General features: G+C 42.0%; 1 protein-coding gene across 4 annotated transcripts in view; it reads right to left on the reverse strand.

Moving 5' to 3' along the window:
- Positions 1-19,899, reverse strand: part of xirp2b (xin actin binding repeat containing 2b) — a 55,186-nt gene that overhangs the window by 2,145 nt on the left and 33,142 nt on the right. Inside the window, exons 1-7 of one of the 4 annotated variants that reach the window (XM_050049119.1) lie at positions 17,651-17,806; positions 14,308-14,470; positions 13,212-13,340; positions 12,462-12,557; positions 12,188-12,245; positions 11,998-12,086; positions 999-10,431 (exon numbers count right to left, since the gene is read on the reverse strand). In XM_050049119.1, coding sequence (XP_049905076.1) covers positions 999-10,431; positions 11,998-12,086; positions 12,188-12,245; positions 12,462-12,557; positions 13,212-13,337 — 9,802 coding nt within the window. In that variant the 5' untranslated portion in view covers positions 13,338-13,340; positions 14,308-14,470; positions 17,651-17,806. Of the gene's footprint in view, positions 1-998; positions 10,432-11,997; positions 12,087-12,187; positions 12,246-12,461; positions 12,558-13,211; positions 13,341-14,307; positions 14,471-17,650; positions 17,807-19,899 lie in introns of those variants that run through there. The other 3 variants (XM_050049120.1, XM_050049122.1, XM_050049121.1) reach the window with 3 other exon arrangements.

A 19,899-nucleotide genomic window follows, 5' to 3' on the forward strand; every position in this document is an offset into this window, starting at 1 on the left:
CATCTGGGTAATTGCAAACACTCAGACATTGTGTACTGTAATTTTCTTGTTGAAAAGGTACATTATATTCTGTTTTTTTTTTTTTTCAGGTCAGCAAATGCAAAGCCTCATGAACAGGTGCAGTGCTTGTCATGAGCTTGTTAGAACAATTACGTTCAGAGCAACATCATCCATACTGCAAACAATGTACAAAAAGTTCAACAAATTAATTTGATTAAAAGTCCACTTTTTCCAGAGCTTTCCATTAAAGGTCATTGTCTTTATTAGTGAATAGAGTTGGCTGAGTTGTCATCACATCATGATAGGTGGTTATAAAAGGAAGGAAGATACTCTCTGTTCAAGTTTGGTTGCTGCCGTAAGATGTTACTGGAAACATCCTTAAACAACTCAATTCACTGGTGAAGACCATGAGATGTGTTTGAAAGCTTCAGAGAACAACAGTAACTAGTAATCTGGACATAACATTATTTTGTCAAACTGCTGTTCCAATGTCAAGGATGAACTTTCATACAAATGTTATTGAAAGCAGTCAAATGTTGACACCCCTTGTTTAGAATATTCAACATATTATTGCAAAATTCTGTACAGATATTCATGATCCCCAGAGGATAAATAGTAATCTCTAACACAGCCGTCATGACATTCCCATCAGCCTCAGATGTACTTTGTGGTTAGTGCTAATTAGTAAATGTTAGCATGCTAATATCCTAAGTTACCTGCTAAACATTAGCATCTAATCACTATGAGCATGTTAGGATGCTAATTTAGCCCAAAGCACTGCTGTGCAAACATTTCCACAGAGCTGCTAGCATGGCTGTAGACTTCCAGTCTTCTTGATTGTTACCAACACCTTTTGTTTAACAGAAAAGCTTTCACAATGCATCCAACGTGCTAATTTCAAATACTGCACACCACAAGCAGTTATTCAAAGAAATCCTGTCCATCCATTGTAGTCCATGCCATTAGTTTCTGTTGTTTCATGCTGTTGCGGTTTTTACCAGTTGAGACAATCGTCTGATGTGACATGACTTGTGATGTCGTCTCCTCAGATATGGTGTAGCCCAGGCTTTTGAAAACGGATTCACTCTCTGTCCATGTTTTATGAAAATTACTCAGCAACTTCTCAGCATCGTCATCGTAGGTTTCTGTTTGCTTCCCTGCTGCAGTTTTTCTTTTGACTGCATCAGCGTAGGAGAAAGGAACCCGTTGGATTGACGAACTCTCAGAGTGCTCAGTGACAGCTGTCCTTGTTCCGGTGACCTTGTTACCAAACTCGTCAACATTTGAGAAATGTTCTGTGATTGATTTGGTTTCAGAGAAGCCTGATGGTTCTGCTGGCACAGTTTCTACCTCATTTTTCTGGAGAGGGAGGGGGGTGCTCTGCCGTGAGCCTCTCTTTGTCTCTTGAGGACCTTCCCGCTTTGAAGTGTCTGCTGTTGTTTCACTCAGGCTTGACACAGTCTCCTCCTGATCCTTTTTCTCCTCTCTGAATGAGAAACTTTGCTCATCCAGTTCAAAAACATTTTTAATAGCCTGGATGTCAAAAGTTGGCATTTCCTGTTCCAGGATGTCTGCCTTCTTTTTGTCACAATCTGTGCTTTCAGCTTCATTGTTAAGCCACTCTGTGAGTGGGATTAGCTCCTTTCTGATATATACGTTCTCTTCTGGTGATTCAAATTTGTTTACAAGACTACACAAGTCTGCCCTGGGAAGCTCTTCCTTTTCTTTGTTCTTATTTTCTGTCTCACACTCCTCCATATCTGGGCCCAGTCGCTCAGGGATAGCAATGGGCTCCTTTCGCACATAGGTCTTATTAATTTCAGCCTTTTGAGCCTCTTCGAAAAACTCTCTCTTTTCCTTGACAGATGCAGATGATCGCTCTGAAATATCCGAAGCATCAATAAGATCTGGGTCATTTTGACACGATGGCATGTGGGAGTCAGATTTACTTTGTATTTCATTTACATTCAAACCCTCTGAAATATTAGCTTGATCTTCTTCTACATGAGCAGGAATTACACCGGCCCGCTGAGCCTCCCCGGATAAACTCTGTTTGAGCTTTTCTGCTGACGTCCCTGAAGTCTCCACCAGTTGGGACTCGATTTTGATTTGCCGATGAAATGACAGAGGTGATTCCACAATCTCTGATTTCCTCTCTGAGATTTGTTGGGGGAGTAGCGGTGGTGGGGTGACGCCACGTGACAGTTTGGCTGTCGTGTCTTTGAGCCGAGCCAAATTTTCAGCTCTGTCGAAAGTCGGAGAGGGTGTGATTCTAGTGAGACGTGATGTTGGGGTGTCACACCTGCGTGGCGGTGGTGTAGGAGGTGTGGGTGGCCTGTGCAGAAGGGTAGGCGATGGAGTAACTCTCTGGGGTGAGTCAGTTCTTCGCGTGGATTCGATGGTGATAAACGTCGGTGAGGGAGAACGCATCTTCAGTAATGGTGAGGGAGCGCGAAGGTCTACAGACTTGCTCTGACTCGCTTCTTCTTTCCGTCTTTCATGTGACGTCTTTTTCTTTGTTTGGTTCTCAACTTTAGCAGAACCAATACTGATCTTAGATATTCTTGGTGATGCCCCACCAGAAGCAGATTTCTCAGAAACAGGCTCACTCTCGTGCTTCTCCAGTGTCTCGTTATCCTCTAGATGCATTAGCTTTGCCTCTGCAAGTTTCCTCACAGAGGAAAGAATTTCTTCACTTTTTTGAGCATCACTTTCCACCACAGATCCCTCCAGTTCACTTTTTCTTTCCGAACTCATGAGCCAATCTGGAACTGTATTGAGCAGAGTCTTCACAGACTTAGAATCAGCCTTCTCTGAAACTCCTTGTATCTCTGTGATGTGAGAGATTAACACTTGGACCTCTCGCCTCTGAGATTCCTCTGTTCTCCCCACTGTGGACTTTACCCGTTCATTTTGTTCTGACTCGCCTGTCACTGTAATTGGGACATCCCTTCTTTCTTCTGATAGTTCCTCTGCGCTCTGCTGAATATCTGTCACTCCTTTCTTCTTTTGAGATCCCTTCGCTTGCTTTTGAACTGCTTTTTGTTGCTGGGAATTCTGATCGTCTTTCCCTTCTGTGGTAATGACTTCTCTGTTGACTTGAATCTGCTCTTCTTTTATATTTTTATGAATTTGGGAAACTGCAATTGTTTCCTGAGTTTGGTTTGTTTTTCCGGGAGCTGCTGTTTTGGTTTCGACAATGTCTGACTTTGATTCTGTGGAAATCTCTTTACCTTGACCTGGTTGGGCACCCCCTTTAGATTTTTTGGACTTCTTTTTCTTCTTTGCTGGAGCTGGAGTTTCTGGTTGGCTGTCAGTTATGCTAACAGTAACAGCAGGCGCGGAGGCAGCAGCAGGAGAGGAAGTAACTTTCTTAATCCCCTGCTTTAACTCTGTCTTTACTTCTTTCGTTTCACTGATCACTTTCACCTCAGTAGCTTCCTTCACTTCCACCTTAAAGCCTTCTTGTGCAACACTCTGTTTCTCACTCTCACTGGTTGTTCTCGTCTCTACATGCTTTTCTTGCTTGTTGTTCTTTTTCACCTTTTGGTTTACTTTGCCAGCTTTTCCATTTGTATTGGCAGCCGTCTTTTCTGCTTGCATTTGCTGATCGGAAACCTTGTCTTGGCTCTTGGTGGGAGAATGATCGGTTTTCTTCTTGTTATCACGCTGTGGTGATCTGGACTCTTTTACGTTTTTGTCTATTTTCTCCAGCTGTGATTTGCTTGATTTAACATTCTCCTCTGTGTGGATTTCATCAGGGTGCATTTCATCTTTGTTTTTATCCTCAGACTTGTTGGGAGCCTTTGTTTTCTGATTTTTAGATTCTTTAGTGTTTTCAGTTTTTGCGACATCAGTGATTGACGTCTGGACTTTGTCAGAGATGACAGACTGAGCAGACTGCTTGGAGGAAACAGAAACAGTTTTCTGTGTATGCATCTGTTGTTTAACAGCTGAGACAGATGAAGTCTTTTGAATGGAGACAACTTTAGAAGTCTCATTAGAGACAACTTGCTGTTTGGCAGATATTACTGTTGAATCAGTGAGGATTTTGTTATGGCAAAATGGTGGAGTGGAATCTGAGACTTGCTTAGATGAGTCTGAATGAACACTCAATGCCATCTTTTCAGCGCTCTCCTTTGTGATTGCTGATGTGTTTTTATTTGGCTGCTCAGTATCGCTGGTGGAAAGCATTTCAAGAGCAGCGGTGACTGAGTCATGTATGAAAGTGGGTGTTGGAGTAGTTGGGGGGGTGTTGTCCTCCCTCAGCTTCCGGAACTTTCCTTCTGCTTGTATTAATGGAGTGTTGAATTTACTCATTTTTCCTCTAATGGAAGGTGGAGGGGAGGGAGGAGGGGTGAATTTCACAGGAGAGATGTAAACCTTCTTCAGTGGTTTTGGTGACTCAGGTGGTGGAGGGATTTCATATGAAATCATTTTTGATGAGTGTGTTGTTGTTTGTGATTGGTTATGGCCAATTTCTACCACTTTCTCTGATGTAACCTCCACCTGTTGCGTTTTACTGAATTCCACTTTAGGCTCCAGCTTCGGGACGGGATGTAAAACGGGAGCTTTCACTTTTTTGACAGTCATCTTTTTTGCTTTGGCTGGTGAAGGATGAATTGCCGGTGCTGGCATGCTCTCCAGTTCTTGTTGAGATGGAGGAGGTGGGAGGAAGTCCTGCTCACTGGTGAGTGGTGGTGGTGGAGGCGGAAGGTGATCAATGTCAGAATCAACAGAGGGAGGTGGAGGAGGAGGAGGAAGGTCAGTGTCTGCCACTGGTGGAGGTGGGAGAGGCAGCTCAGGTTCTTGCTGCTTTAGGACGTAATCATCAGTCTTTACTTTGGTTTTATCTAGTTTTATCATTCCCTTTCCCTTCGACTTTAGATTACGAAACTCTGTCTTGACTGTTTTGATGCCGTGGTGTTGGGTAATTGTTTTATGCTCCACCACAGTTTTTGATTGCTGAGCAGACTGCACCACAGAACTTGACTCTGTTCTAACAATTTCAGTATTATTAGAGATGGAGTGATTTTCTTTGGATGTTTCAACTGAATTAGCAGTTTTTATCTTTTGTATGTTCCTCTGTGGATCAGCCTTTAGATTTTTAACTGGAGGGCTCTGCTTGACTCGAACTCTCCTGTATGATCCAAGTCTGACTTTGGGAGCTTGGCGCTGTGCTGTCTCCATCAGTGATTTAATAGTGCCTTTAACATCGCCCTTTATCACTTCCTCTTTCTCCAGCTGGGATTGCTCCTGCGTCTCATATAATGACTTAATTGACATCTTCACATCACCCTTTACGTCACGCTCCAGGCTTGGGCTCCTTTCCATCCTCGGTGAGGGCGGAGGCTCCATTAAAAGCTGAATCGTTCCTCTGACGTCTCCCTGAACGTCTACTCCCTGTGGAGCTGTCCTCCTCTCGCTGGAGGCATCGTGCAGGCTTTGCATCGCTGTGCGAATATCGCCCCTCACAATTTCTTCTTTTTCAACTTCCTTCACCGCTTGCTTTGCCAGCTCCAGAGATTTCAGTGTGGCCCTCACATCTCCAGGAACTAAATCCTCCATAACTGCTTCAACTCTAGATGTCGATGATTTCTCAAGAGACCTCAGAGCCCCTTTGATATTTCCCGGTATGATATCTGGCTTCTCCACCTCCTTGTACCGCTTTTGAGCCTTCTCCAGGCACCGCAGGGCTTTTGGTATGTTGCCTTTCACCACTTCCTCTTTCTCTACAACAACCCTCTGGTTTGCTGATTCAGACAATGAACTCAAAGCAGCTCTTAAATCGCCTTTGACTATCTCCTCCTTTTGGACTCCTTCCAGTGAGAGGGTTGGCTGTGACATGAACACTTTTACTGTGTTGTGAACATCACCAGGTAAAACATCCTCCACTGTGCGCTCAATTTGTGTTTGATTACGGCTGAGGATGAGCTTAGTGCCCTTGATGTCACCTCCCACGATCATCTCTTTTTCTGCTCTGTCAGACAGAGTCTCATCAGGCTCTACATGGAGCTGTTTAAGATAGTCGAGAGCCCCAGATTCGATACATGTGGAGTAAAAGTTGACATTTCCTTTTTCGGTCTCATCTACCCTTATCTTCACTGACTGATCTGTGTTGTCTGAGCTGGACAGTTTTTGAAGAGCACTCTTTATATCCCCTCTTACAATATCCTCTTTTTCAACATTAACATCCTCTTGTTTATTGAGAAGGGAATATAATGTCATCTGCACGTCTCCTTTCTCATCCTCCTGGATGAGTATTCCATGTTTTGCTGAGCCGCTCTCATTGAAAAGACTGTTTATAGCTTCCTGAATGTCACCTCGTAATATTTCCTCCTTTTCAACACTGCTGTCTCTCTCCTGGTTGAATAGCTGATGCACCGTAGAAGTGATATTACCCTTCTCTTCTGAGTCTATAACTATCTGTCTCTCCTGTCTTTCCTGTCTGTTCAGGAGGTTCATCATAATAGTCTGCAGATCTCCCCTGATGACATCCTCTCGTTGAATTTCCGGAGCCTGCTTATTCATTAGCTGGTATTTTGCCATCCTAACGTCGCCTATTTCATCAGCTTCAATGAGTATTCCCTGAGACTTCACCATTTTCTGACTGTAAAGTTCCTCAAGAGTTCCCTTGACGCTCTTGCCAAGGATTTCAGTCTTCTCCATTTTTGTCTCATTAAACTCGTCAAATGGTGTTGTTTCAAAGAGCCACGTTGTTGTCTTTACATCCGCTTTCAGTATCTCCTCCTGTGAGGTAATGGCTTTACCTTCGTCCTCATCTACCTCTTTAATGTGGTCAAGAGGATTTTTCTCAAAGAGCCAGACTGAATGTTTAACATCTCCCTTCGACACCTCCTCTTTTTTAACTGTTTCAATCAGATTTTCAGAGCTCATGCTTCTTATTTTGTCAATGGACTGGGTTTCAAATCTCCATTTCGCAGTCCTCACGTCGCCTTTTTGTATTTCACTCACATTAACCGTTCTTACAGATTCCTGCGAGAGGGCGTCAGACTCAAAGCGATCTTTGTTCATCCTCACATTGCCTCCCTGAATATCATCCACAGTTCTCATGAAAACCTTATTTTCGTCAGCAATACTGTCGAGAGGCTGCGTCTCAAATTTCCACTTAGCAGAGGTGACGTCTCCTTTTTGCACATCCTGTTGTGTGACAGATTTAATGATGTAAACCTCATCTGTATCCCTGATTGCATCAAGGGGCTTGGTTTCAAACTTCCACCGGGTCCCAACGACATCTCCTCGCGTTACTTCTTCGCTTGTGACAGTGGTGACCTCGTGGTAAAGGCCCTCTCTGTCCTGAATGGCGTAGAGGGGCTGATTTTCAAACATCATGGTGTAATTTCTCACATCGCCCTTCTCATCTTCATCACGGACAATTTTTTGCATCCTCCTCAGCTCTGCATCCGTCTCCTGAATTTCATCTAAGGAGTAGGTCTCAAAAATGAAACGGCCCTTATCTACATCTCCTCCTTGTACATCATTCACTGTGCGGCTGCTCGTAGATTCCTCTTGGCTATCGTGTATTGTATCTATCGATTGGTTTTCAAAGAGCCACCTACAGTTCACCACGTTTCCTTTTTGTATGTCCTCAGCCTGAACTCTCTTCAGCTTTTGCATTACTTCCTCAGATGTTGAAGTCATGATATCATTGGTTTGGTTCTCAAAAATGTACTTCATCCCCGACACGTCTCCAGATGCAATGTCTATCTCGGTGACCCGTTTAAAGGAGCCCGCCTCCTCCCCAGTGAGGTTCTCCAGTTTCTCTGTCTCAAAGAGAAAACACGCCGTTCTCACATCCTTTCCTCTAATGTCCTCTTGATTGACAGTGCATGTTTTCAGAATGGTCTCTGTCTCATCGTGGATAGTGTCCAGTGCTTGTGTCTCAAAAAGCCATGTGCAGGTTTTGACATCTCCCTTTTGCATTTCTTCAGATTCATTTTCACCCTTCAGCTCAGTTTTTTCATAGAGGACGTCCATTGGCTTTGTCTCAAATAGCCACTTGCAGGTTTTCACATCACCCTTCATCACGTCAACATTGCTAGTTGTCCCCACAACCTCTTCATCTTCAATATTGCTGAAGTACTTAATAGCATCAAGAGGCTGCGTTTCAAACAACCACTTTGCAGTTTTCACATCACCAGACTCTATTTCTTGTTTAGATATGCCCTTGATAATTTGGTATTTATCTATGCTTTCATCGAACTGATCAATTGGTCGCGTTTCAAACATCCACTTGCACGTTGTTACATCACCTTTCACGACCTCTTCACGGCGCACGGTTCTCACCTCGTGGAAGTGCCCCGAGCTGTCTTGCATGGCATACAGCGGAGTAGACTCAAACAGGTTTTTATTTGATTTCACAGACCCAGATGTTACTCCCTCTATGAGAATCTTTTGAGATTGATCCCTGCAGTTTATATCTGTGCTTTCAAACATTTGCTTGTAGTTTGAGACATCAACTCTATCGATTTCTTCCAGGTCGATAGTTCGGATGACTTCCTTCCTTTCCTGTCTGATCTCCTCCAGGGGCTGGCTTTCAAATCGCCATTTCTGATGTCTAACATCACCCCTCTCCTCATTAAGTGCTACTGTTTTTTTCAGCTTGCCCACCTCTGCAAGCTCTTTCAACTCCTCAGCTGGATTGGTTTCAAAATAATGTCTGGCTGATCTCACATTACCTGCAATAATGTCCTCTTTTGTCATGGGCTGACTATTTGAATCATCTTTTAAAGTATCCATTGGCTGCGTCTCAAATACCCAGCAGTTCCTGCGAACATCTGCCCTGCAGCTTGTGCCATCCTCCTGTGTGAGGTCTTCCTCAACATTCACAGTACGAGTAACCTCTTTCTTCTCCTCTCTTATTTGCTCTAGAGGTTGACTCTCAAAGCGCCACTTTTGGTGCCTCACATCCCCTTTCATTTCTTCATTTACTGCAGCCTTTTGAAGTTTTCCGACCTCAGGGCCAGTTTTCCTCTCTGCTCGAGGGCTGCTCTCAAAAAAGTGCCTCGCAGATCTAACATTGCCCCCGATAATTTCTTCAATAGACTGGGGTCTTGCATTGGAGTCATCCTTCAGAGAATCCATTGGCTGGGTTTCAAACACTAAGCAGTGCTTGCGCACATCAGCTCCAATAATCTCTTTCTTCTCCATTTTTGAGCTTTCCCACTCATCGAGAGAATCTAATGTCTTTATCTCAAACAACCACCTGCCCCAGTCTCCCTTATTGCTGTCCTCCATGGAAAGACTACACACAAGTTTCAAAGGTGTAGGTTCTCTGTTCGTCATGTCCAGGGGTTGGGTGTCGAAAAGCCAACGTGAAGCAATGGAGTTCTCTAGTTCACTTTCAATTTTACGCACAGACTTAATCTCCAGCATTTGGCTTGACTGTCCCATTATGATGCATTTGAACTGAGTATCAAAAGTGCTTGTAACAGTTTTTACTTCTCCCTGAATTTCCTCTAACACTGACCTCAGACTCAACAGGTGGCTCTCATCGATGGTCTCGGTGTGGCCGAGGCTTTCCATGTACCTATTGTCAATCATGTAAATGGTAGCATTTCCATCCTCCTCTGTGAACACAACCTCTTTAGTCAAATCCTCCTCCTTGTGCATTTTATTTAGACTATCCATCGTTTGGGTTTCAAACAACCACGCTGCAGCACGGACATCTCCTTTATCAAATTTGTTAAATTTGTTTTTATAATCAGTGGAGTTGATGTTGTGTGAACTCAGCTCATCCATCGGCTTGGTCTCAAACATCCAAGCTGTGCGTCTCACATCTTTTCCAAGAATAATTTCCTGCTCAGTTATTTTGTTGTTTTCGTCCTCCTCATCTGGAGTTTCGTCTCTAATGGTGTCCAGTGGCTTATTTTCAAACATCCATCGCATTGCCTGCACCTCCCCAGGGAGAATCTCTTCCCATTCTGTGTATTCTTCGTCATTGATATCATCGGGACTACCAGCTTCATCCTCATACGTGTACTTTTGGTTCTCTACTTGGTTGCTCTCAGTTTCGTTGTAATCAGTGTAGTATTCCTTCTCTATGTTCTTACGAACTTCAGGATGAATGTGCCTGTAAAGACGCTTCAGCTCAGACATTCCCTTCTGCTTGAAGTAAGCCTCTTTGTTGAGTGAGTATTTGGAGGGGTTTGCCGATTCTGGCGGCTCAGGTGAGTAATGGCACATCGGAATATTTTCATTGTCTGATGGCATTTCTAGTAAGTCTGGAGGCGGGGGCGGAAGATAGTCAGAATCCTCAGCTGGTGGGGGCGGAAAGTCCTCATAATCCATCACTTCAGCCGATGTGTCTTCTGCTGCCTCAGTGGCGGATGCTTCATACACCTCACTAGTCACGGTGTTGTTTTGTGTCACGTTTGAGGACCACTTAGATCGATTGATATCACGTCCAATCTTTTTAGGGAATAACAAATGATATTTGTGGGTGAACAACTACAAATCCATCACATTAGCCCATGACAGAGTTATATGTACATTACATTTCACCTTGTTGTAAGACTTGCAGATAAAATTTAAAAATGAGATCATAAAACATGAATAAACTTACACAGCAAATACCTTTCAATCCAAGGTTAATGGTACTGTGTAAATAAGTTGCTTCCTCATTACAGTCTTTGCAGTAAAGTTAGAATCCTTAAGAAGTCATTTTTTAAGTAAATCGGTGTATTTTCATTCTGTTACTACCTCTCTTAATAGAATTTTATTGTCAGTGGCTATTCAGTCAGTCAGTCTGCCATTCCCACACTGGATTCAGATTCCCCTCACACACATGTGGGATTCACAGTTAATGATGCAAGTATGTGATCTAGTGTTACTGTTTTCAATTTTATCTAATTATATCAGCTTCACTGTTGGCTGTTCTATTAAAGCTGCATCAGAACTGTAGATCAGACCATGATGCCAAATTATTTTTGACTGACTTCTCTTCTGTCGCTAAGGGTCTCTTGCTCTAAACATGAGCAAAAATAGGAGCAATGTGGTCATTGCAGTCAGTTTATCCAGGTTAGGATTCCTTCAGCGTTCAATGTATTTTACAGGGAGCCAAATTATCCGCAGAGGTCTCCACTTCTCCAAAACAAACAGACCAAATAATTAAAACAGGTAAAACACTGAATAAAGCAGATTCATGTTAAAAATAGTTTTTTTTTAATACTGCTCATGTGTACTCGTCATCTTTCTCTGATAACCTAAGATCCAGATGTTTTGCAGGTTTTTACCAGGAGCCAAATTATCCGAGGTCTCCACCTCTCCAAAGCAAATAGACGAGGTGATATAAAGCAGTTTCACATTAAAGAAATCAATGTTTCTCCAAAGCTGTTCAGCAGGGGTTGAAGCCAAGTTGCGGCTAATGTGTGCTCAGCTTATTTCTCTGATAACTAAAATCCAGACGTCCAATGACTTAAAATCCTTTCCTTTAAAATAAAGTTAAAAAAGGCCAATATCCAAAAAGTGTATCTAAAAAAAAAAAAAAGTGGTTTAAAACTGGATTAAAAGTCAATTTATGACAGCTACTTGCAGACAACCACATGCTCTTATGGCGACCAAAAATGGACTGTGTCTTTGACTGAAATTAAAGATCTCTCTGAGTTTGAAGATTGTGGGAAATATTTGGGATAAGTACACAACTCAACAAAATATATAACACTGGTCTAGTGATTTTTAGATATTGTAATGCGGAAATGTTACCACATCTTTAAAACATTATTTTTGCTTGACTTCACTGTAACCACATATAAATTACTTTTCTGTATTCCTCTACAGACCAAAGACAAAGACAATGCTCAAGGAGTGTTTCCCGTGGCATTTAATCGCACTTGCTGTTTTCACCAGAAACCACAGGTGATATTAAATAAACCCGCCCACAAATCTTAAGGATTGCAACTTTAAATAATATTCTATATCTCAAATTACACTCACCCTAAATAAAATATACTGTCAGTTCATATTTTCAATGCTTACCTTCATTGGTTTCTGTGGAGCAGCCTCTTCTATTGTTTTTTCAAAGCGATCCCTCAGCTCTTTTGTTGTGTACCTGGGAAACTCCTCTTCTAAAAGTCAGCACAGATGCAAGTATAAAGGCAGGCCATAAATTAGTCAGGCAGTGACAGCGTATATGGCAGAGAATAAAAATATCTAAACAACATCCTACCTGTTTCATTTTGATGGTTTTCAAAAGACGATGCCAAGTTGTTGCCGCTGTATGACACCTTTATGAGAAAAGGAAAAAAGATATTGATATTCTACACATTTTTCTGTTCAATGTAATGTTGTATTCTCTCCAAAACTCAGAGACCGCCAAACAAACATTAATTACACAAATGTGATTGATTGCAATCAGTTACATTTGTACCCAACAAGGCAATCAAAGTGTTAAGCTCATTAGCAAAGCCTGAAGGAACACAGCAACAGAAAAAGTTCAATACCATTGTTTCTTGGTTGAAGTTTAGCTGCTGACTGCCTGGGACGACCTGCCTGCTGCTGCTGCTGCTTGACACTGTCACCTCAGAGTTGGACATTTCCTGTGAAGATGAAGACAGTGCTTGTCAAACACAGCACAAAAACACACAGATAACTCTCGGTTTCGCTTCACCACATTGTCCCCCTTGCCATAGTCACAGATGTGAGTTTACACGACTCCAATTCTCTCCACCAGCCAAAGCTTAATAGCACACAACTGAATACCATGCAGAGAAGATGCTAGACCAGATTGCTCACCGCAGTTTGAAACGACTAATCACAGATGGAGGCAGGATGACAAAGAATGTGTCAAGCTGTTCACTCACACTGTACCATAGCAAAACAAGAAATAAGACAATATTTTTCACTGTGTTGTGAAGTTTCCATCTACTGAATGGGGCTACAATATCAGTGTTATAAAGCACCCTCAAGGTTTCCATGAAAAGTGTTAGAGATGTCAAGTAATGTCTGTAACTTAATCCCACACACTTTGCTACACACTTTTGGTACTGGTGCAAGAGGATGTAGCAAGAGCCCCGGTTAATATTCAGCCTTAATTTACCTATTGTACTTGCAAAGCTTCCCATGCAGTGACACCGCTGTAAAGCTAAATGCAAACATGCTCATGTCGGAAGAATGTCCCCGTCATTTGACCACAGTGATCTCCTTCATGCTCTCAGGTTTACGAACGAACATACTGTGTTCTACATGTGTACCTGCACAGTTCTGTGATGGAAATGGAACTGGGTTACACTGTGTGATGTTGCAGTTTCCTGGGTCTCAAATTGTTTCCTCACACTGGCAAGTCCCCCAGGCAGGGAACAGACCTCCGACTCCTCCATGACCTAATGAAGCAGGAAATATCATTAGCTGCCTCTACTTCTGCATGACCTGAAATCAAAGTATGCTTAATAGGGCTATTCTGTCTGGTGCGCACGCCGTCAAACGTGGTGCGGCTCACGCTTTCTGCGGTTTGCTCTCTCACCAGCCCAGAAATAACGTTCATATGTTACTGAACTTCTTTCTTAATTATGTTGCTGTGGCAACATAATTGCTGCATGGAATATGTTCAGAGACGTTTCGTTCCGGTAATGAAACACTACATGTATGGCGTAGGCTTTGGAACATGCAGGCAATGTCAATAAAAGCACTTTGGTTAAGATTAGGGAAAGATTGTGATTTCTGTTAAATGTTAATAAAAAAAGGTAATTAAAAAAACAGTGCTGTTGTCTTAACGACTGGACACTGTATCGCAAGATAGAAAACAGAATTCGTCCTGCATCATACCTCCCTCAAAACGTATTTGCTGTTTCAAATGAGCTGTACATAAATGTAATTTCTAGGAGTCAGGGCTTATCTCACATGCACAAACTCATTTAAAATGCTGTTCATGTAAAGGTTTTAAGGAACTGTGAGATCTATTTCAAAGTACAGCCAACAATATTTTATTTTCTCCCACCTTCCTCTATATTCTGCCCTGTGCGGGGAGTCTCATATTCCCCCTCTATTTATATATGTATAGGCAGGACCACTGACCCCTTTTCTGCAGCTGCAAAACTGTCATCACCTCCACTTATACTGCATGACAACACCAACAATAATGGCGACAATACCGGCTACTGTGCTTTGGATGCCCTGCAGCAGCTTAAGATTAAACTGTACAACAGGAAAACAAGCAAACTGATATAATGACCATAGAGAGTCGGCTTCTAATTACTCATATGGTGTTTCCAGTGCAGACAGCTCTGGCAGGTACTGCAGCTTCATGTTGTAGAAGAAACAATACATGTCCATGCACACAAAGTAAAGTACCCCGCTGGGGATGGTGTTGTCTGCTCGCTTGGAGACAGCTGGCTGGTACACGGCCTCACAGTTGGTCAGTGGGATGACCTCTGAGTCCACAGAGTGAATCCGGTTCCTCTGGTTTATATCTCTTCAGGAAGTCCTGCCCTGGTTCAACCTGCGCTGCCAGCAGCTACGGCACAGATACCCAATAAACTGTTCAATGAAATGCTTCTCACGTGTGTTATCAGGGATCATTAAGGGGTTGCACACCATAGTTTTATAAACACATGCAATTAAAGCACTGCTACAATTGTTGGATTTTTTTATGTTTATGCTGTTGTCTTGTATATAAACCAGATTATTTGCAAGTACAGAGAATTTGTGATCATTTTTTTGCATGTAAATATACTGACTAAGAAGGCCAAATCTGAGCTACAGTAATGCTTTAAAGGTGCTTCCATAGTGCAGGTGGCGCTCTTGTGAATGATGCCGTCTGAGTCATTTCAAAAACTCTGCAGGGGCATTATTAAAACCTATTGCTCATTTGTCTCCTGACATTCAGTTACTCACAGGATGTACAGTATGTATAATTATATAAAGCCTTTGAAGTGTCCTGTGGCAGTTATTATATCATGATGTCAGTTGAGTTTGGCCCATTCCTCCACTAAAGGCCTAGACACACCAAACGGACAATGAAGATCTAATGGCGGCGAAGGCGGCTGTTGGGTCACCTCATACCTCCTGTACCTCAGCCAAAAAATTGCACTTGAACACACAGCAAGCAGCCAACTAGCACATATGTTCTGTGACTGCATGAATGAATATAACTCTCCATACCAGCAGACGGCTGTGGTCTGTCTTTGTCATTCAAAAAGGGAAACCGGAAGACTGACAGGACGGATTCAAGATGCTAGTTAGCCAATTAGCACATTACCAACACAACCTGATGTTGAAAGAACAAAAATTTCACAAGCTAAAGAGCTCACTGGCTAAAAAAGAAATTGTCCCTAATATAATAACAAGTTTGTTTAGATCTCATGCCATCTTGACTTTAGTTGTTTGTTTACTTTCCTCACTTCCGTTTCTCTTCTCGTGCACTGAACTACACTCCCAGTCAGAGTGTTTTTTCCGCCTTCTTTGACGCTGATTCAACATGCTGATTCTTAGGGAAAAGCAACAAGCGGCAAATGGTGCCAATGGTGCGGGACAGACTGCAAAAACTTGGGCGACAGATGCTCATTAATGGCCCAACATTGACCAACAGCTGACTGGCTTGGTGTCTAAAGGCCCTAATTGGAAGCTTTCAGAGCAAATCAAACTAAACTGATAGTTTTGTTCAAAATGATCATTCTCTAATAGTGTCCCCCAGAGTTTTGATCGGCCAATGAAATGGTCACTTAGAGCACATTAAGTTTTCAAGAAAGCCATGACTGTGTTGCCACTCATATTTTGTCAATAAAGGCATTGTTTGTAGAATATACTGTGAGTCAGCATATTAAGGTATTATGGGGTTAAGAGGATCACCCAGGGAGTGGTATTTGTAATCATCAAGATTTTTCTCTTTGTCTATGGCATAATTAGACTTTATGTCTGGAATTGCATCAACCAGCAGTCCAGAACCAAAGGAGCATTATTGTTAACCTGCAGGGTACTGCAATCTGCTGAAAAGACAGTCAGTGTGATTATTAACTCTTCTAACTGTTATCATCCACAAACTCCATATCCGGCCAGTTGCTGACACAACATTTTTGTCTCTGTTTGCAAATTCAAAGTATTCACACCTCACTTCACTTGTGGATATAAATGTGCTGATGCAAATAAGAGGATGAAATATGAATACAGACTGTTTTGACGTTTGAAAAAAGTACAGCATCAAAATTATATAAGCCCATCCATTACTCTGAAGAAAAAAAAGCATAAAGAAAATCTCAGCTTTGCTCTGTGCTGTGGTGCATTAGCACTACTTGTAGCCATGTGTATTTCCAACTTATTGTAATATCGAGAATAATGTCAGCAAAAGCTGCGAGGCAGGCGACGCAAGATGATATTTCACATCTTTAATATCATCCCTGGCAGCAAAGGACAGGTTTAATCACTGCATATCATTTTTCAAAAACTCAATAAAGCGCAGACTGAATGAAACACCAAATCAGATCAAAACATCCCATTTTTTTTAATAATTTTTTTGAGTTACAGATAGCTAAAAGTAATAAGCTATTCAAAAGTAAGCTGAATAGTGGGCTCATGAACCTGTAAGCCATTAATGCAGTGCTCTGAATTTCACAGCAAAAAGACATTTTATATTGGTGCACCGCACTTTTATTAGCTGCTTTCTGTTGGCATATTTATTTTGCCATGTTTGATTTGTAGCTTATGAGTTCCTGAGGATGATCTATTTTAGCCTCAAAGGAATGCTGGGTATGTTTGTGTCAAACAATCAGCCAATTAAGACAGATAAGGAACACATTACACAACTTTTAAAATTAGAGGATTCTTGTTACTTACAGCACATACTTAGGTTCTAATCTTGACTTTTGCAGTTAAACTTAATGAGGGGAAAATTCTGCACTGCAGCATATTAAAGTCTTGAGGGCATAAACTATAAATTATTGTGGTAGGAACAAAAATTTGTAGCCAAAAAAAATCTGTCAACAGTCTAAGGCTATCTAATGACACGTCAGGTCGGGCTGAGAGCTCAAATAACAAGAAAGTGAAGTAATCTCGGCGCCATGTACTTGCAAAAATAAATCACGCCTATTTTAAACTTAACCATGAAGGGTCGTGTTTCTCGGTGAAATATAGAGGAAAGCTGGTAGGTCAAGGGTTCTCTTTCCAAATGATTTTAAACGGCCTGCATTGATAACCTTGTGTCTTTGCTCTTATTAATTAATTAATTACTTTGCCATATCCTTCATTTCGTGGCGATGAGCGATGAGGAAGTAGAGCGACGTAACACCTGAAGGAACTTGTCTTGGTACAAACAGCTCAGAGCTCAATCTATTTTGAATTAGTTAGAATAAATCTAATCTCTCCTCAAGATAAAAATTAAGAGTTAGTTTAATATTTTAGTCACATCTTATTTTCCGGCAAGTCTGACATACGATTTATATTTTGCCTTTGTAGCTTGGGTTTTGAGTAGAGGTGCACTCAACATGAGGACAATGTTAATGTATTTTAGAGTACAGTCAAAAATTCAGTGCCATTCTGTCATGTTTTTCTCTGCCAATATTAAAGAGAGATTTTACAATTATTGCCTTTAAAGCATGCAGAATCATTAACATAATGTCATCATTTAAAAAGCCAAAATTATTCACATATTTCTACAAAATTCCACTCCACTCAAACAGCTCTCAGAGTGCTCATCACCTACCAGGTAAGGAGGATATAAAAAAAATATAAAAATATGAACTCAGCACGTAAAAATCCCACTGAGAGGCCACTGCACCGCCGGCCCGCAGGGTCGTTCCAAGCCAAAAGCAAATCCCAGTCAGTGTTGGAGACCAGCTCCAGTACTATGTTTTCACCTCTGTCCAACGAGCAGACAGTGACAGCTGATTTTATTTTAGACCCTCCGCCCACTTGCAAAAGATGGGCCTGGGGTGTGTTTTTTTTAGAGAGTGAGGCCTCCATGCCTCCCATGTCAAGTCCCTAGAAAATTCATATGGAAATACTTCCTGTGACTCCTCTGCAGACGGTTGTGTACTAATAAATCAGGTCACCCTAGTTTCATCATCACGGCTTCCATCAGAGTGCGCTGCATACTCCGGCAGCTGTTACCGCCTGTCATTATATGCCAAATTATGCACATACAAACTCGCTACAAGTACTCTGAGAATCCCTCATTTTTCACTGCTTCTGTTAATCTCTAAACACTGTAAAACGGATGTCGGGCAGGTGCAGATTTAAGTGACAGTAAATGTTGGTGAAATGTGTTGGCTGTGCGCTGTGCTGTGTTGGTCTGAAATGGGGTCAGTGATGTAATGCTATTTGTTGAGAAGAGAAGGGTTAAGGGGGTCGTAAATATGACAAGAGACACCTCTGAGTGTGGAAGAGCCAGCTCATCTTGTTTGGCCCAGCTGGAGACGGTGGCGCCAGCCTGACTCTGGTAGTGTCAGTGCTTGGAGACCAGACATGTCTGCCAGGCATCTGCATAACCCCGTTCATCCTCAGCATGTGTAACTCATACCTGCATTTCCATATACCACCTGTTTAAAAGAGACACTCTGGGATTCCTGCTCCCGCCAAACCTCACTAGACCGAAATGCAAATGATCCTGCTCACCTGTTCTCCGAAACATTTACAACGTAGATTGATATGATAATTATGGATATTTTTTTTATTTATACAGCACTTTTACTATACCTAAACAAGAAAAAATACCAGATAAATAATACTTAAACGTAGAATTGATGACAAGCGAGGTATGAATACCTTAAACACAGTAAAACACATTCAGTAAAATGGAAGATATAATTCTGATGAAAGTGTGTTTCTAAGAGAGATTTGAGAGAAGAAACAGTCTGTCTGATCTCCTTCAGCAGGCCCTTTCAAAGTTGTGAGGCCGTGACTCTAAAGGCTTGATCTCCTCCAGTTTATAGCCTTGACCTAGGAATTATTAACAGACCTCTGCTGGAGGATATCAGGCTGCATTCAGGCTCATGAGGCGTCACTAAGTCAGTGATACAACCAGGGCACAACCAAATGTGCTTGAAAGTATTCATTAAAATTTTAAAATTAACTCCAAAATGTACAGGTAACCAGTGAAGAGATGCCAAAATAGGTGTTACGTGGACTCGTCTTTAAGATTCTGTGAGAATGCAGCATTTTAAACTTGAAGTTTGGAGAGATTGTATCGAGTGAAACGGGAATACAGCGAGTAACAGCAGTCGAAGCAGGATGTAATGTACGCGTGGATCACAGATTTATAGATTAAAAGCGGACAAAAAAAGATAACATTTTCAAGATATTATGAAGTTTCCTTAATAATGATTTGAGGACTGTTGGTCACCTGGTGGTCAAAGTTAATGATGTTATCAAAGATAACCCCAAGCTTTCCACGCTGGGTTTTAATCATAGACTGTGATCTGAGGCTATCACAGGGCTGACACATAGAGAAAGACAACCATTCATGTTCACATTCACACCTACGGGCAATTTAGAGTCACCAGTGAATCTAACCTGCATGCCTTTGGACTGTGGGAGGAAGCTGGAGCACCCAGAGAAAACCCACGCTAACACGGAGAGAACATGCAAATTCTGCACAGAAGGGCTCCCCAAGGTTCAAACCCCCCAACCCGATTCTGTAGCTACAGTGATGTCACCTATTGGTTTGTGGACTATTGTTTTGAAGCCTCAAGTCCATTTTAGCTGCCACCATCTTGGTTTTTATGGAGCCAGAAGTGACCATAATTGGATGAGAGGGTGGAGTTGTGGACGAGTGAGGGGTAGTTCCGACTGAGAACCAAATAGTGGTAGTAGTAGTAGTAGTAGTAATCAAACCTATTCATACATGCTAATCAACCGACCAAATCCGACCTGATTTTGGTAGGACTTAGGGCATGTGTGTGTGACAGGAAGAGTGACAGAGAGATGGAAGAGAGGGTTTTATAAACAATGTTT

This window comes from Epinephelus moara, chromosome 7 (genome assembly GCF_006386435.1).
Source record: "Epinephelus moara isolate mb chromosome 7, YSFRI_EMoa_1.0, whole genome shotgun sequence".
Classification (NCBI taxonomy): domain Eukaryota; kingdom Metazoa; phylum Chordata; class Actinopteri; order Perciformes; family Serranidae; genus Epinephelus; species Epinephelus moara.